The sequence below is a fragment of the Nomascus leucogenys genome, chromosome 5 (genome assembly GCF_006542625.1).
Source record: "Nomascus leucogenys isolate Asia chromosome 5, Asia_NLE_v1, whole genome shotgun sequence".
Lineage (NCBI taxonomy): Eukaryota > Metazoa > Chordata > Mammalia > Primates > Hylobatidae > Nomascus > Nomascus leucogenys.
The window spans coordinates 46291046-46310882 of record NC_044385.1 but is presented as its reverse complement, the minus strand read 5'-3'; the positions used below and the strand labels follow the sequence as shown (position 1 = coordinate 46310882).

The 19837-nt window shown below is 33.5% G+C and overlaps 1 protein-coding gene across 1 annotated transcript in view; it reads left to right on the top strand.

Moving 5' to 3' along the window:
* WDR78 (WD repeat domain 78) overlaps positions 1–18877 on the top strand; it is a 108701-nt gene extending 89824 nt beyond the window's left edge. Inside the window, 6 exon segments of the mRNA XM_030812982.1 lie at positions 1352–1509; positions 1795–1916; positions 7598–7696; positions 8460–8686; positions 10746–10902; positions 17576–18877. Of these exon segments, the coding sequence (XP_030668842.1) occupies positions 1352–1509; positions 1795–1916; positions 7598–7696; positions 8460–8686; positions 10746–10902; positions 17576–17626 (814 nt within the window). The 3' untranslated portion in view covers positions 17627–18877.
* Positions 18878–19837: the final 960 nt, after the last annotated feature.

Here is a 19837-nt window from a genome sequence, read left to right as displayed (position 1 = left end):
CCCTCATATTGTCTCTCCAGCTGGAATGGTCTGTCCTAATAGCTCCTTCAACTTCTTCTCTGCCCATCTCACTAACGAACTTCCTCTGGCTTGACAGTTTATGCTTATTCTTAAACTATTGCTTTGGTTTCACTTCTTCCAGGAAATCTTCCCATTTCTTTCTTTTGTGCAACCTATACATACCTTTATCATAGCGCTTATCACATTATATATAAAAATTATTTATGTGTATATATGTAAATCTATCTTATCTATCTATCTATCTATCTATCTATCTATCTATCTATCTAAGGAGGGTATAAGTTCCTTGAGAGCAAGGATTGAATCTTACATACTTTCTATCATCAGCATGTCATATAATACTGGACATGTAACAGGAGTCCAGTAAGTGTTTGATGAGTAATTGATGAATAAATGAGTTATATGAGGAAAGCCAAAAAGTTAGAGGTGAAAGATATTAAAAAGGCTAGATTTTTGTAATAGACAAGATACCAATGGGGGATGTTTGTAAAAGTGTTTGAATAAACTTAGCTATAACTAGAAATAACCATTAAAGCAGAGGTTTCTAAACTTAACTTTCAAATTATTTGCAGTTTTGTAAGCATAGGCCTTTGTGCTTGTTTCTGGGAAGAGGGTCCATAATCTTCACCAAAAAATCAAAGATATGTATGATTTTAAAAATGTTCAGAATTGATTGCATTGGAGGGTTTGTATTAAAAATCAAGGTAGTCAGCACCATGAAAAGAACATCACATTAATCTGATAGGAAAAGACTCAGTAATCTGAGAAGTGAGTTTAATTTTTCAGAAAAATTTTAACTGTAATCCATAGAGAGAGTCAAACCAATGGGCAATCTTGAAGCATAGGAGGAAGACTGAAATATAGAAAAAGGAATTGTTTACCTGGATAAGATTTAAATGATTAACAACTTAATTCATAAGAACATCATAAAGATGAAAATACTTATATTCCATGTGTCTAAAATAAAGTAAAAGTCAGAATTTATACAACTAAACTAAGAAAAAATTAATGAATAGAGTAAGAAAAGTAGATTCTGAAAAGAAAGAACATTTTTGCTCTTGTATTCCTGTTATGATAGCTAATATAGTTAAAGACCAGTACAATTTTTCTTTTGTAAGAAGTAGAAAAAATAACAGTGAGTATTAAATAGAAAAGGGGTTGTCTTTCCTATTTTTTAAAATATTTAAAATAAAAGTCTATTTTTGAACAATAAAAGGATTATATAAATAGGTCATGATCTTCTAGAAAGCTGATCTTATCACTTATACTCCAAGGCCTTTAAGAAATTATTATAATGATTATATGTTTGGTATTTTTTTTACTGTGTTAGTGAATCACCTCAAAAACATTTGGGACCTGTATGGCAACTACAGTGGATAGAACAAGATCGAGGAACAACAGGAGATGACAAAAGAGAAATACTAGTTTCTATATCAGCAGATGGAAGAATCTCCAAATGGGTTATACGAAAAGGACTGGACTGTTATGGTAAAAGAAAAATCAAGTTATCTTTCTCTTGTTACATGCTGAATTAAAATTTTCTAGTTAACCATGTGTGAAAGGTGACAAATTTTGGTTTGGCCAATAAGAAAAAAATTGGGCTTGGTCACGGTTTTTCTAAGCAGCTAGTTCTGGTGTGTGCTAATTTTAGCCTAATTACATGCAAAAGTTGGCAGAACTAATATTATTATTTGCAGGAGGAACACACATGATATTTGCAGTACTCTTTCATGTGGTAAATAACAAGTTATATGTGTTTTTCTTTAAATACAGATTTGATGCGATTAAAGAGAACTACAGCTGCCAGTAACAAAAAAGGAGGGGAAAAGGAAAAGAAAGATGACGCTTTGATATCTCGACAGGCTCCTGGAATGTGTTTTGCTTTTCATCCCAAGGTAAATTATTTCACTCTTATTTACCACTGGACATAACAATTTCCAAAAATTGAAGTGTATTAAGTCATAAAACAAGACCAAATATTAGCCTGTTAATGAATACTGTGCCTAATATATTAGAGACAGAAAGTAGATAAATGATTGCCTGGGCTAGGGGATGCAGGTGGAAAAATAGGTGAGGAGGGAGGGAAAAATAGGGAAGAATGAATATAAAGAATGAATATAAAGAATCATAGTAGAATTTTGACTTCCTAATGATGATAGAGTTTTTTGGGGGATGATGAAACTGTTCTAAAATTGATTGTGGTGATGGTGCACAACTCTGTGAACAAACTACAAACTACTGGATTATATACTTGGCATGTGTGAATTATATGATATGTGAATTATATTCCAATAAAGCTTTTTTTAAAATTGTGCTTTGTAAGTGAAAAAATAAGCACAGATTTAGCTGCTAACCTAAGGTGGAATGGTACATTCCAGCTGGCTATACTATGATCTTTATCTACTTTTGCAGGTAGATAGATGAGAGGTATATATTTCTGAGGAACTATGGAAAAATTCTCTTTACAACTTTGTGCTTAACTCACGTGCCTCTCCTTTCCCCCCTTGGCCACTCTGCTGCTCTATCATACTTACAGAAACCTAATCCCCTTGTATATAGTCTTCTACATTTCAATTCACGTGGTGACTCTCAGGATTTGGGGATTAGAAAGACTACTTAATTTCATGTTTACCAAGAATCAAATCAGAGCACAGTTAATGAAGTCCTCCTTTTTATTTTATCTGGAGATACTTTTTTTTATTTTTAATTTTTATGAGCACATAGAAGTTATATATATTTATGGGGTACATGTGATATTTTGATACAGGCGTGCAATGAGTAATAATCCCATCATAGATTATGGGGTATCCATCCCTTTGAGCATTTATCCTTTGTGTTACAAACAGTCCAATTATACTCTTTAATTCTTTTAAAGTGTACAATTAAATTATTATTGACTATGGTCACTCTGTTGTGCTATAAAATACTAGATGTTATTCATTCATTCTATTTCTTTGTACCCATTAACCATCCCCACCACCCCCCTACCCGGTAACCATCCTTGTACTCTCTATCAGTCTGGAGATACTTTGGAATCAGAATGTTCAACCACTATGATAGGCTTTTTCAGAACATGTATTCCATGTTTTCTGTTACATGTAATATGATCATCTCTTTGGTGACACCATCATCTACCTCATTATGCAAACCAAAACTTGAGCTCCTCTATTCTACCCTGTCATCCAAATGATACTTAAATTTGATTGTCCCATCCCTTCCAGCCCAAGCCTGCTATTGCTAATGTAGTTCAGACCTTTCTTATTTTTTACTTTTACTACTACAGCCATCTTCTAACTTCCTTCATTCTTGAATTCCTTTAATTCACCTTAACTTTGACTCTAGTTCTCGATGTGGGCAGGGAGGGGAGAATTTTCCCATTAGGGAACATTTGGCAATGATTGGAGATATTTGTGGCTGTTGCAGCTGTCAGGAATTGAGGTGAGGGTGGGGAAGTGCTACTGGTATCTCTGGGAAGATGCCAGAAATGTTGCTAAATATCCTTCAATGTACAGGCAGCCACCACCCTCCCAGTGCACATCAGTCCCCAGCAGAGAATTATCTGGCCCAAAATGTCAATAATGCTTGGTTGAGACAACCTAGTCTAGTGTCCTGAAGTGTCCTTGGCATAAGGAATACAAGATGATCATATGGTCTGTAAGTAAAAACAGTTTTATTTCTTTCTTTCTAACCTGGTTGCCTTTATTTCTCTTTCTTGTATGATTGCACTGGTTACAACCTCCAGTACAGTGATGAGTAAAGACGATGAAAGCATGCATTCCTATATTGTTCCTGATCTTAGAGGAAAAGCATTTAGTCTTTTACTATTAGGTATGGTGTCAGATGAAGGCTTTTTGTAGACACAATTAATCAGATTGAGGAAGTTCCATTACATTCCTACTTTGTTGGGTGGTTCTTATTCGGAATGGACGTTGGATTTTGTTAAACGCTTTTCCGTATGTATAAAGATGATCATATAGTTTTTCTTTTCAAGTTTGTTAATATGGTGAATTAGATTGATTTTTTGAATGTTTATCCCTGGAATAAACTTTATTTGATTGTTGTTTACTACCCTTTTAATATACGAATACATTTGATATATTGAAATTTTATTTAGAATTTTTGAATCTTTGGTTAGAAGAGAGATTGATCTATAGTTTTCTTGTGACATCTTTGACTTTGCTATCAGGGTAATCATGGCTGCATAGAATTCCTTTTAGAAAGAATTTTCATAAAATTAGTATGATTTCTTCATTATATACTTAATAGAATTAGCCATCTGGGCCTGGAGTTTTCTTTGTGGGGAGATTTTTAATTTTTAACTACAAATTCAAATTTTAATATATGTAGGGTTATTATGGTTATCTATTGCTTCTTGAGTGAGCTTTGCTAATTTGTGTCTTTTAAGGAATTTGTCTATTTTATCAAAGTTGTGGAATCTATTGACATAATATTCCCTTAGCATCCTTTAATAACTGTGGAATATATAGTAATCTCACCTCTATTTGTGTGTGTGTGTGTGTGACAGAGTCTCCCTCTGTCATCTAGGCTGGAGTGCAGTGGTATGATTATAGCTCACTGTAACTCTGAACTCCTGGGCTCAAGCTATCCTCCCACATCAGCCTCCTAAACAGCTGGGATTACAGCCACACACCACCATGCCTGGCTAATTTATTATTTTATTTATTTTATTATTTTTTTTTTTTTTGAGACAGGGTCTCCCCCTATAGTCCAGGTTGGAGTGCAATGGAGTGATCTTGGCTTACTGCAACCTCCGCCTCCTGGGTTCAAGCGATTCTCCCACCTCAGTCTCCGGGTTAGTTGGGATTATGGGTGTGCACCACCACACCCAGCTAATTTTTTGTATTTTTTTTTAGCAGGGACAGGGTTTCACCATATTGGCCAGGCTGGTCTCAAACTCCTGACCTCAAGTGATCCTTCTGCCTTGGCCTCCCAAAATGCTGGGATTACAGGCTTGAGCCACTGCACCTGGCCTAATTTATTTTTATTTTTGTTTTTGTAGTGATGTAGTCTTGCTATGGTGCCCAGGCTGGTGTCAAACTCCTGGGCTCAAGTGATCCTCCTGCCCTGGCCTCCCAAAGTGCTGGGGTTGTAGGCATAAGCCATGACACCACCCTGTGATTCCTAATATTAGTAATTTGTGTCTTCTCTCTTTTCCTGATTAGTCTGACTTATGTTTATCAATTTTATTGAACTCAGAGAAATGGCTTTGGACTTAATTGGTTTTCACTATTTTTTTTGTTTTCTTTATCATCAATTTCCACTTTGATCCTTATTATTTCTTTTCTTTACATTGGTTTTAATTTGCTCTTGTTTTTCTAATTTTTTAGAATGAAAGCAGAGGTCATTGATTTATGACATTTTTCTTTTCTAATGTAGTTATTTGTGCTATAATTTTTCCCTAAGTACTGCTTTAGCAGCATCCCAAAAATTCTGATATGTTACATTTTCATTTTCATTCTGTTCAAATTACCAATTTCACCCTTGATTTCTTCTTTGATGGGTGGGTTATTTAGAAGCATGTTATTTAGTTTCCAAATATTTGGGGATTTTCCAAAGGTCTTTCTGTTACCAATTTATAATTCAATCCCATCATAATTAGAGAAAATACTTTTTATAAACTGAACTCTGTGAATTTATTAAGATTTGTTATAAAGCCCAGTATGTGGTCTATATTGGTAAATATTCCATGTGTACTTGAGAAAAATATGTATTATGCTTTTCTTGGTTAGAATATTCTATAAATGTCATTCAGGTTAAATTGGCTGATGATGTTGTTCAAGATTACTTCTCTTTGCTGATTTTCTTCCTACTTCTTTCAACTATTGAGAAAGAGGTATTAAAGTCTCCAACCATAATTGTAGATTTGTCTATTTTTCCTTGTAATTCTATCAGTTTTGCTTTGTGTATCTGGATGCTTTCTTATTAGGTACATACATATATTTAACATTATTATGTCCTATTGATCAATAAACTCCTTTATCACTATGAAATGGCCCTATTTATAACTTGTGATTTTTTTTACTCTGAAATCTACTTAGTATGATATTAGTATAGCCACTTCAGCTTACTTTTAACTGGTGTTAGCCTGGTTTATCATTTTTTATGCTTTTTCTTTTAACCTATTTATCTCTTTATACTTAAATTTTTTTGTAGGTAGCATATAATTGGGTCTCACCTTTTTATACAATCTTAAAATCACTGCCTTTTAATTATGCTGCTAGGATCACTTACCTTTAGTTTGATTATTAATATGGTTAGGTTTGAGTCTAACATCTTGCTTGAAGGGGGCATATGTAAAATATCTGGCTTCCTTATCTTGAGACAGGACTCTGAAGGGCCATCTTCTCTCCAGAGCTTCTTAAACTTTGGACTGAGCCCTTGATTGCAACTGCATCACGGCTCAACTGAAATATCTGCCCATTCCTGTTTTACACATAGAGGTTGTTCCTGAGAGCACTCCCTAACACTCTGGCATGAAATCTCAGAGTTTATTTGCTGGGAAACCCAACTTTTAACAGTGACCTTGAAGATCGCTAGCGAAAAATGACCACTTATAAATGGTGTTAGAATAATAAGTATCCATATTAAAAAAGGAATTCGATTTCTATCCTATCATACACAAAAACCTTTCAGAAGAAAATGTAGGAAAATATCTCTAGGACCTTAAGGTAGGGAAAGATTTCTTAAAGCACAAAAAATGCTAAATATAACAGAAAATGAGAACTTATGTTCATCAAAGACAGTAAAAAGAAAATAAAAAGGTAAGTCATACACTGGGAGAAGATATTTATAACATGTTATAGACAAAGCAATAGATTCTAGAGTATATAAAGAACTCATACAAATGAAAAATAACAAGATGTATTATTACTAAAGTTATCGGGACACAAAAGAAGAGGAACCACAAGTGGCCAATGAACATAAAGTGCTCAACCTTACTGATACTCACATAAATAGGAATTAAAAACAGGTGATGTAATTTTACATCTAATAGAATGGCAACATTTAAGATTTCTGATGTAACCAACTGTTGAAGAGAATGTGAGTCAGATAACTTCTAGATAGGACTGTCTGGGAATATGTATTGGTAATACGAATTTGGGAGAAATTATACTTTATCATATAGTTTTTTTTTCTTTTTTCAATATCGTGTAGTTTAAAAGTGTATATCTGTCTTTTCTTTGACTAGTTGTAATGAAAGAGCACTTAGTATTTCCCTGGACTGCTAGTTCCATTGTCAGGTAGCTCTAAATGTTAGAAAGTTTCTTATTTATTTTAAGCCAGTGTTTTTCTATGTAATTTCCATACAGGATATTAAATGCTACCCCGATTCCAGCAAAGGACCAATTTATATTTTCTTTTGCACAGTAGTCTCTCAGGTAGTTTGATTATTACAAATTCATGACAAAAGAAAGACAAGATTGGTATATTCAAGATAGTGTTTTTATTTTGGGTTCTTGAATTGATTTTAATAGATCCAGAAATATCTAATCTTCTATTCATCACACTTACTAATGTATCACAAGCCAATGCATTTCGATGTTTTGTGTTGTAGGACACAAATATCTATTTGGCTGGCACTGAAGAAGGTCATATTCACAAGTGTTCTTGTTCATATAATGAACAATACCTAGATACCTACAGAGGACATAAGGTTAGTTTAATTATAGTAGGTTGGAACATTTATTTTGTATTTCTGAAAAAATAGTACCATTATACACAGAATATGTAATATGCAATACATTTACAACTTCAGAGTTAAAAATACCATCTTGAATTAAGTGTTTTCTTCTATGGAAACCACCAATAATGTACGGGGCATTTTATTTGACTTCTAGATAGCCTTGATTTCTTCTTGAAAGTTTGGAAGTTTTGTTTCTAAAAGACTTTGCTTATGATAACATGCTGATCCTAAAGTAAAATTGTCTTTCACCCATACCTAGTCTCTATAGCTTATTTTTATAATTTTTTTTTTTAAAAGATGGGTCTCACTGTTACCCAGGCTGACCTTGAACTTCACTTTATCTTCCACTTGATCTTCCCACTTTAGCCTCTAAAGTAGCTGGGACTACAGGCAAACACCACTGCACCTGGCTGTATATCTTGTCATGATTGTTTCAGCCACATTTTCTTCATTTTCGCCCTCATTTCTTTTTTTTCTTAATACTCTTTATTTTTTCAAAGTATGCATAATATGTGTTAAATTTAGTGAATATTGTAGCAACTATATTTTTATGTTTCTAAATGTAATAATTTAGGGAAGATTCAATCTATGATCTTATTCTCAGCTAAAATAATGCCCACACAATAATGAACAGTGTGAAAATCTAGAAATCTTAGCATTTTTAATTTGCTGGTCAAGTTTAAAATAAAAGATGTTAAATATTATTTACCTATGTATTTTTTTTTATTTCTAGGGTCCAGTGTATAAAGTGACATGGAATCCATTTTGTCATGATGTATTTTTAAGCTGTTCTGCAGATTGGGGTGTTATTATATGGCAACAGGAGAATGTCAAGCCATTTTTGAGTTTTTATCCAACTACTTCTGTTGTTTATGATGTTGCCTGGTCTCCAAAATCATCCTATATATTTGCAGCTGCAAATGAGAACAGGGTGGAGATTTGGGACCTTCATATCAACACGTAAGTGTTACTATTTTTCTTGGGTGTATTTATAGTAGAAGCAGTTCAAACTAAATGATACCTGATAGTTTTGACACCAGTTAGAGGGTACTGCAGTTACTTTAAAAGAAGTAATAGTTTATGAGAGTCCTTTTTGAATAAAGATAACGCCAGGATGCTATATTAATGTCAATTATTTATACCGTATGTGGTTTTAAAAATATTTGAATGAAAGTAGTTTACCTTGGCTGGGCACAGTGGCTCACACCTGTAATCCCAGTACTTTGGGAGGCTGAGGCGGTGGATCACTTGAGGTCAAGAGTTCAAGACCAGCCTGGCCAACATGGCGAAACCCCATCTCTACCAAAATACAAAAACTAGCCAGGTGTGGTGGCATGCACCTGTAGTCCCAGCTACTCAGGAGAAAGAAACAGGAGAATCATTTGAACCCAAGAGGCAGAGGTTGCAGTGAGGCAAGATTGTGTCAGTGTACTCCAACCTGGGCAACATAGTGAGACTCTGTCTCAAAAAAAAAAAAGAGAATAAAGAAAGTAGTTTACCTTACTCATCTCCTCAAACTTTTCTAGGACGATATAGGATATAATAGCTATCTTGAGTTCTTATTCATTGCCTGGTTTAGAGAAACATACAGAGGCATTTTTACATTTTTAACTAAAAGTTTTCTACAATAGAAAAAAGGGACAAAGTAATTATTTTTGCAACATTTACTTATACTTTTACCTTGTTTCAAAAATATTCAAAGGGGTATGAACTTAATTAAAATATTTGATTTAAGATATTACACCAAAATTATTAGAGGATTGTCTAAATTAATTTATTCTTCCTAATATGAAAGCTTAATACAGTGTTGAAATAAAAAGGTTAATGGTTCTACATTTTCAGTTGGAAATTATAATATATCTTTATGCTAGTTTTTAGCAAAAGCAGCAAGAAAATAAATTCTTGTTTGAAAGAAACGATGTCAAATTCAATGGATTTATTCTTCATGAGAAAATTTTTTGCTGGGAATTAATAATTCAGTAACTTTAAAATTTTGCCCTGGTTTGTTTTATAAAACAGTATGAACCAAAAATCAAGGATTACAAGTATGAGGTGACTAATGTATAAAGTGGCTTCTTAAACAATCCCACGTCTGATTTTAATTTTTCTGGAAAAGCTGTAATTCCCAGGACAGCACATTTTTAAAAGAAGTATACAAACTTGCTACTTGTCTTCTTTTGAGGACACTAGGTAGATTGCTTTAGATGACGAAGATGGGAAAACTTCTTGTTCAAAATGTACTTGTACGTTCCAGAGGTTCATTTGGATAAAAACATTATTCTGTTAAAAGACAGTTATTATTTAAGAAGTTGTGTTAGAGGTCTCCAGAGAAACAGAACCAATAAGATGTATGTATCTACTTAGATCTATTGTTGTCTCTGTCTCTATATATCTCTATCTTTATATCTATCTCTTGAGAGAGAGAGACATTTATTTTAAGGAGTGGGTCCTATCAAGTATGAAATCTGCAGTGCAGCCTGGCGGGCTGGAATTTCCAGCAGGAGTCATGTTGCAGTCTTGAGTAGAAAGGCATTCTGCAGGTAGAATTTTATTCCACTTTGGTGGATATCATTCTTTTCTTTTAAGGCCTTCAACTAATTGGATGAAGCCTACCCACATTATGGAGGGTAATCAGCTTTATTCAAATTCTAGTGAATTAAATGTTAATTGTATTTGAAAAAAAAATACCTTTACAATAGACTGATGTTTGATCAAACAACTGGGTACCATAGCCTAGCTAAGTGGACACACAAAGTTAACCATCACAGAAGTTTAAATTTATGAGTTCACATCTTAATTGTGAAGTACTTTAATTTACCTGGTTGAAATTAGCTCATTGAAGAAATGAAGGTTTTGATTGAGTAAGGAGTGAGGAGCAGTTATTTTGAGTTTGGAAACACTTAAATAGGCTTATGGTTTTTGTTACATTAAATTTAAAAAATGTCAAATTTTTCTTTGTCTATTTAAAAGACCATATTAATATAACAATTGAATTTACAAATAAAATATTTCATTACAGTTTGGACCCTCTGATTGTGAATACTGCTAACCCTGGAATCAAGTTCACAACCATTCTCTTTGCCAAACAAACAGATTGCCTTCTGGTAGGAGACAGTGATGGACAGGTTTCTGTGTATGAACTGAGAAATATGCCTATTGTTTTGGAATCTGGCCGGGTAAGACGCAAGAGTAAAAAAGTTTGTGTCATTTTATTAGTCTATTCAGTTATACTTTTGTAGCATGCAAAGGATTTACATTTCTCAGTATCTTAAGTGTAATATAATAAAAGAACATAAATTCCAAGGGTTGCTAACTTCCAGATACGACCTACCAGGGTTATTTTTTTTTTTCGGCCTCATCTTCTTTATCTGTAAAAGATAATGAGAATAATAATGTTGGTGAGCAAAACAATTGTAAATATTATGTGGGAGAAACTAAAATTGTGCTTGGTATGTAATCGGGACTTAATAATTCTTAAAGATATTCAGAGAAATTTACGTCATATATTAAAAGATTGTTACATAAAATAATTGTATTTTCAGATATTTTCCAGTGTTCCTGAAATGGGTATTTATTTCTGTTGGGTTAGCATTATCGTATTCTCTTATTCCACATTCTTTGAATACCCAAGTTTTGTGTCGAACTTTGACAGACAACTCAGTGTCAATAGATGCCTATTATTTAAAAAAAGTTTTCAATTTTCAATTTAAAATTTCCATTTTTTCTCTTTCTTATGTTTAAATTGTTATTATAAACAGTAATCTGGTAAATATTAGCACAAATATGATTAATATGTTAAAATATTAAAAATATGCACAAATCAATATGAAAAAACACCAAGACTTCAATAAAAAAATGGGCAATGGTCGGGAACAGGTCATTCCCAAAAAATGACTAGTAGCTATGTTTTAAAATCCAACCTCACTAATAATTTAAAAGATAAAATGTTATTAAATTCAAATAGCATTCTCACATATCAGATTTACAAGGTTTATTTAAAAATAATTTTTTAATAAGACTACTCTGTACTGGCAAACATTTGATGAGTCCTCTCATACTGGTGGTTGGAATACAAATCGGTATAACTTTTTGGAAGTAATTTGACAATCTGAATCAAGACTGTTAGAAATGTTTAGAGAAGGCTGGGCATGGTTGCTTATGCTTGTAATCCCAGCACTTTTGGAGACCAAGGCAGGTGCATCACTTGAGGTCAGGAGTTCAAGACCAGCCTGGCCAATGTGTTGAAACTCTGTCTCTACTAAAAATACAAAAATTAGCTGGGTGTAGTAGTAGGTGCCTGTAGTCCCAGGTACTCAGGAGGCTGAGGCACGAGAATCATTTGAACGTGGGAGACGGAGGTTGCAGTGAGCTGAGATGGCGCCACTGCACTCCAGCCTGGGCAACAGAGCAAACTTCTGACTCGAAAAAGAAATGTTTAGAGAATATTGATTCCTTTTAACTAGCAATTCCACTTCTGAGACTAGCCTATAGAAATGTTTATAAATGTAATAAAATAAATTAACTGTAGCATTATTCATGAGATGATAAGAAAAGAAAAGGAAAGGGAAAACAGAACAACATAAATATCCAACAAGAAGGAAATGTGGCCAGGGAAATCAGATGGTTGATTAGATCTGGGTCACATGTAGGAGGTAGAGTTCTGTCCCAACCATACGGACTACAAATGTTAAATAAGTAAATAAATAAAATAAATAAAATGCTTGTCATTTCCCCAGCCTAAAATTCACAGGGCTTATTTCTTTACTTACTTCAAATCTTTGCTCAAGTGTCACTTTCTCAGTGAAGTCTTTCCTGATCATCTTATTTAAAATTGCAACCTCTACTATCTTTCACATTCCCTATTCAATACTCTTTCACGACTTATTTTTTAAATAACATTTACCATCTTTGAATATATATAAACTTACTTATGCATTTTATATTTATTTATATATAAATGTATGTGTGCATTATAACAAAATTTATTTATGTATTTTGTTAATTGCCTGTGTCCCACATCTAGAATGTTAACTCTATGAAAACAGTGATTTTTATCTCTTTTTTTGGGTTGTATTGCCATGGACTAGTATAGTGTCTGGCTTATAGTAGTTATTCAACAAATGCTTGTTGAATAAATATGCATTGAAAAACTAGAGAAAAAATTAACATGCTTTGTATTACAACTATTAGTTATTAGTGGTGGAGTCATGGATAAATTTTAGTTTTTCTTTTTACTTACCTGTTTTCCATATCATCTGTATTTTTTTCGCAAAATGCATTGGTTTTCTTACATAATAATTTTAGTCTACTCTGAGGAATGTAATCCTAATGGCTTTTTCATGATATTAAACATGTTTTCATTTCTCACACATTTATTGAGTATCAGATATTTTAACAGGTACTGGGATATTTATCTCCACATTGAAACTTGCCTAAGATACACAACTCAATGACCAAAAGAAATTAAAATAAAATTCCATTCTTATTCAAATGTCTTAAAATGTTTAAGTGACTCCAAATACATAGTTTATAGTAATCTTTTTTTCTTCTTTTGTCCATAAGCCTCCAATTCTAAATGTAGCCTCAAAGCCTAAATTCATCTTTTTTAAAAAAAAAAAAAATCTCTGTGATTCTCCTAGTCCATCTCACAAGAGCTCTAAGAACTTGCCCACAAACTCTGAATTTGCGGTGGTTGGGAGCGGGAATTGAGTTGTTTGAGTTGTTTTAAAATTTTTGTTATTGTGTGTTGGAGATAGTGGTGGAAGAGAAATCTGTGAATATTGGCATGTTGATTCTTTTCTTTTGATCGAATGTATATATACATGTATTTGTGTGTGTATTTTTATATACATAAAACCTAACAAGTGTGACAATAATCTATCAATAATAAGTTGCAGTATTTTGTATACTTATTTTTCTTACTAGTTTGAGCCCCTTGGAAACATATATGTAAATGTCTAGCTCAGTACTAGCACATAATGGGCATTCGGTGAATACTGAATGACTGAATGAACAAACACACAAGCAAAAGACATGGTTTCTAAGAAAGGGACAATAGATATTCAAGAAACTATAATCAAGTCATAAAGAACAGAAATAATGAACTACTATAGAATCACAGAGCAGGAGAATAATTGACTTTTGGAAGGTGAATGGGAAGAGGAAAAGGAAAATAAGAGAATGCTTTTGGGAAGGTTTTCACAAAGGAGATTAAATTTCAACTATGCTTGGAGGTTTAGGATTTTTCCTTGCAGATAGGGAAAAATTGGAATTGTTATTCCTGACTGAGGGAAAAGCTCGAGCAAAGATAAGGAATTGGAAAGGTTTGTGTCATCTTAAGGAACTGGTAAGTTGACTTTTTTGACTGGTAAGGAAGTTGCTTGAGAGAAAAGTGGCAAAGGGGCCAGTATAAGAGTAATTTAATAATTTATATACTGGTAATAGAAATTAAAATAGCCTCTTCAGAAAGCAATGAAATAAAATGGAAAATTCAAATACCATACAAGCCATAGAGAATCACATCTTACACATGCACAATGGGAGACATGTATAAGGAAATATCAATGTGAGGTGTTTTTAAAAATTTATTTCTTATTTCTTTTTTTGAGACGGAGTCTCGCTCTTGTCGCCCAGGCTGGAATGCAGTGGCATGATCTTGGCTCGCTGCAACCTCTGCCTCCCAGGTTCAAGCAATTCTATTGCCTCAGCCTCCTCAGTAGCTGTGATTACAGGCGCCCACCACCACGCCCGGCTAATTTTTGTACTTTTTAGTAGAGACAGGGTTTTGCCATGGCTGGTCTCGAACTCCTGACCTCAGGTGATCCGCCCACCTCAGCCTCTCAAAGTGCTGGGATTACAGGTGTGAGCCACTGCACCTGGCCAATTTATTTCTTATTTCTAATGTTCCCTACGGTAGCCTTTATTTGTACAAAAGATTACTCAGTCTACTTTGATTTTAAAAATTCATATTCAAATGATATAAGATTTACAAAAAACAAACAGTTCGTCTTAAGTTCTTACATTTAGATTATATATTTTGTTATTCTCTTTTTAAGTCTAGCAGATTTTAATACATGCCAAATGAGTTTTTGCAACTTAATTAAATTTTCTTAAATATTTTAAATCTCATTTATAAATTTAATATATTGGACTTTTAAGTACTTCAATTTTCTTATGGACAAACAAGTCTCAGATACTTAAGGAATTCTTATTAATTTCATAAATTAAAAATTTTAAATGTGATGGATACTATATTTTCTTAAATATTCCAATGCCGTTTACAAATTAGTAAGATTTCAATCCATGATTGTAAGTGTAAATCAATTACCCAAATTATACATTTATATAAGAAGCAAATGTTTCTGTTAGACATTCCAATATGGCAACTTCTCATATACATAATGAATATTTAAAATATTAAAAATATATACATTCCTTAATGCAGAAAATACTAAAGTTATCTGTTTGATTTGCTGCATCATTTTTGTACACAGTGTTTATTCTTCTCAGGGTAAAAAAGATTAACATTATAAGTAGTTTTGAAGATTATTTTCCCAACTAGCCAAGATGCATCTTGACTTAAGATTTTAGCCAAGGAATGAGGCCTGACACTGTGAACATTTAAGGGGATTTATCTAACTACCTTAGCTGCCAGCCTGAGCCCTGTTTTACTGTTGATTTGTCAATGCTCCAATGCATTTGTCTCCCAGCCCATGTCTCCTAAAGTCTAGTTACACATTACCTAAGTCCTCCATCATCTCACGGAAGTCTGCAACCCTGCCCATGTTGCTGGATCACTTGATTGACTTCAGTTCATTGATTTACTGTATCATTAAATTCTAAATTATTACAGTTTTCCTATGCAGTAGGATTACAACTTTTGTAGATGTTTAAATGCCATCTGATTAGATTAGATTCTATCCGTTTTTTTTTTTTCTTTTTTCTTTTAGAAAAGATCTCACTCTGTTGCCTAGGCTGGAGTACAGTGGCCTGATCTTGGCTCATTGCAGCCTCAAACTCTTGGAATCAAGCAATTGTCCCACCTCAGCCTCCCAAGTAGCTGGGACTACAGGTGCATACCATAATGCCCAACTAATTTTTGTATATTTTGTAGAGATGGGGTTTTGCCGTGTTATCCAGACTCATCTCGAACTCCTGGACTCAAGTGATTTGCCCGCCTAAGCCTCCTCAAGTGCTAGGATTACAGGCATGAGCCACCAGGCCTAGCCCAGATTCTATACATCTTTAGGGCTTTGTTCAACTCATGGGTAATGGTGTGAAAAACATGCTAATGAGAAAACAATGTTTATAGTAGCCTTGTTTGTATACTGACAAATTGAAAACAACCCAAATGATTATCAGTGGAAGACTGGATAGATAAAATATGACATTTACACATGTGTAATTACAATACAGAGATTTAAATTACCTATATCTTAAAGTGTTAATATGACAAATTTTAAATACATTTAAAAAACAGCATTGAGTGGTAAAAGCAAATTTCCATAAGGTAAGTACAATATGTTATAATATATGTAAGTATTATTTAAACACAAAAATAAAAACATATTCTTAGTAGACACATTTATAGTTGGTAAAAGTATAAAGTATAGACTGGAATATAGAAGAAAAATACTTAATTTTTGTGTTTGGATTTGAATTGGTTACGCAATCTTTTAATTTGAACAGTATGCTCTACAAGCAGAAAGCTAAGCTGAGAGAATCTGAACATTTTTGGCAAAGCTGTGTGTGTGTGTGTGTGTGTGTGTGTGTGTGTGTGTGTGTGTGTGAGATTTCAAGGCCCGTAAGAATAATTTGCTTAACAAATCAATTCCATATTGTTAGTAAATAAATATAATTTTTGGATACAAATATGTTTTTCATGTTTTTGGTCACTATATTTGAAAGGCTTAGGGTTATACTTTTGGGGAGATTAAACAACAACAAAAAACCATTAATTAGTTTTTTTTGTTACTTACAGCCAAATGTTAATGACAATACCTTTTCTTTCTTAGCTTATAGAGAATTATAGTCATAATAATAATTTGAAGTTCCAAAGTAATGTCAAAAACATTATTTCCTACCAAGATATCTTGTCAAGTAACATTATGACCTATAATTTTTTCATTAATTTTAACCAAGAGTGAATCAAAGTTTTGGAAGCCTTATGATTTCATTCTATATGAAAGATGTGCACCAAATTTATGATAAAGGCTGCCCCTGGGACATGAGGGAAAAGGAAGAACAGTATAAATGAGAAAGTTTAGGCTTAAGCATTAAGGTTAAATAGGAGATGCCAAAATTTTCTTCTTACTGAATCTTTATAAAATTATTTATCAGAATTCATTAAAAGAGTCTTTCGGCCAGGCGCAGTGGCTCACGCGTGTAATCCCAGCACTTTGGGAGGCCAAGGAGGGCGAATCATGAGGTCAGGAGATCGAGACCATCCTGGCTAACACGGTGAAACCGTATCTCTACTAAAAATACAAAAAAAATTAGCCAGGCGTGGTGGCACGTGCCTGTAGTCCCACCCACTCGGGAGGCTGAGGCAGGAGAATTGCTTGAACCCAGGAGGCGGAGGTTACAGTGAGCCGAGATTGCGCCACTGCACTCCAGCCTGGCGACAGAGCAAGACTCTGTCTCAAAAAAAAAGAGTCTTTCATGGAAAGAGTAGGTTTATACTAGGAAATAACCATTACTGTTTAAACTTACCTTTGCTTGTTTCCCTTTTACAATCTTATTGGATATGTGTATCACTAACTTATAAATTTTAAATGGCATTTTAAAGACTACTTTACCTTTTAATTTGCATTTTATTGCATTGTAATTTTGTGACTTTTTTTTTTTCAGGGAGATATAATAGATACTTTTCTTGGATCCAAGTCAAACCAACCAGCATAATTCATCATTCCTAATATTTTTCTTGTAGTTGTTTGAAAAAAGGAATTAACATCCAATATTCTGTATTATATACTGTACACCAGATTTTGATTTCAGAAAACAATATTTGATGTATAACTTCCACTTAATTTAAATTTAATAAACTTCTATTTCAGAGATATTTGATTAGTTTACAATCTAAGAGTTATCCTTAAGAGTTTCAGTGGAATTTTCTTAATTTTTCTAAAGATATTCCTACTCTACTTTTTGATCATATTCTAAGTACATATGAGTACATGTACATTCTTATACAATGTCTAAATGGGTTAGAAAATTATTATACTTATAGAAGCGAAACTTGGAAATTATTAGAATCACTAAAACCAAAATCTTTATAAGACACAATTCTATTGATTTTAAAGCTTCTGCTTTCCAGGCTCTGTTTTTCAAAGTTTATAATTACGTAGTTTTTAGTATGATGAAAATAATGGATTCTTGTACCTAACATTTTATCCTCTTAGATCTAAGAGCCGAAGCTATAGAACTTTGTTAGACTATTTGGCAAGCAAAATGTATGACAGTAAATATCAGAATTTTATTGTTTGGCCAGCGCTTATCACATTCCCAATTCAGCGAGAAAAATTAGTCTGGGACACAACAGGGTACTCTCCTCTGTTTGCCCAGAATCACCTCTGGATTTTAAGCCCAGACTTCGGTGGACCCAGATAGAAAATATAAAGTCTCTGATCTATAGGCCACGTCAGGATGTTATTTTATGAAGAGTTCTAGAGCAAGGTTGTGGAAATCAGGGTGGAGATGGGGAGCAGTGACTCCTCCAAATATTCATTGCTAACAGGCTATTCTACGCAGTTTGTTTTAACAAATCCTGGGTTAAACTGAGGCCACAGGACATTACGGGCTGTTCTATAAAGCATTCTAAGTGGAGAGGAGAGGATAGGGCATATGAAATTCACTAAACTCTCTGGAAAAAAAATATATGTATATATTAAAAACCAAGACTGGAATCAGTGCAACAGTGGGAACTAGCTTTTACAAGTATCCATTGCTTCATAATCTCCATTTGTTTGGAGCCATCCCTTACACAAAAGCAAGGCAAATTTTACATGGATTTAGAGCCTAGGTCAGGTTATAAGGATTATAAATTTTCCACTGGTATGTCGTTGTGATAATCTTTGTTTTTGTCTTTCTGAAAGATTGGACTTTCTATAACACCTTGTGTAAGAAAATAAAAACTTGATCTAACTGAAAAAATGTGTTCCTTTTTATTATGTACTTTTGATGTTTACAAATTATTCACATATTTTCCCCATTGTTCTTCAAGCCTGCATATAAAATAAAGCTATTTTTTTTGGATCCTGGGAAACTGCTCCTAAAGCACTGAACCTATTTTATTCTACCCTTCTCACCCCTGCTTCTGCAGCTTTAAGTGATTTTCCCATACTTAATAGGTTAGCATCAAATTTTTAGTCTAAGATCTTTCCTCCTGGGGACTTCAGAAGGAATTATTTTGCTTGCTTTATAGACTGGCTTTGAATCTTTACTAGTAAACTCTGTTTACCACACATTTTTAAGAATTGAGTAAGAATTCTGTCCTGCCATTAGCCATCTTATGTTATCCTTAAACACACACACACACACATACACACAGACACACACACACACACCCTAGTGTGCTGGTTAGGGATCTAAGGAGAGAGTGGTGACTGTGCTAACTTTAGGCTTCTATTTTGTGCTAGGTATTCATTACTTCATTTGGTCATTTTCTACCAGGCATCTCTCATATAGAACTTACATTATTGTTGTCTGATAGTAAATTGTTAGCTGCTCTTTCAGTTGAGGCAGAAAAGGAAGATTGTATTCACTGCTATATAATTGTGTATCATATTTAGTGTGTTCACTTGGTTCACCTCTATGTAGTTACATATAATTATAAGTGAGAAAATGGAACACTTAGTATTTGCCATTTTATCTCAGGAGAAGTCTCTTTAAAAGAAAATTTTGAATTTTACTGTGAATAGATTTAGTTATTAACATACTAATTATGCACATGAAAGTTCTTTACAGTTTGCCAAACACTTTCACATCCATTTTCCCAGTATATCATCACAGCAATCCTATGAGACTAATGGGGCATGTAATATTATCATAATCTCTATTTTCCAGATGATATAATTAAGGCTTGAAGAGGTGATACAATATGCCATAGACCAT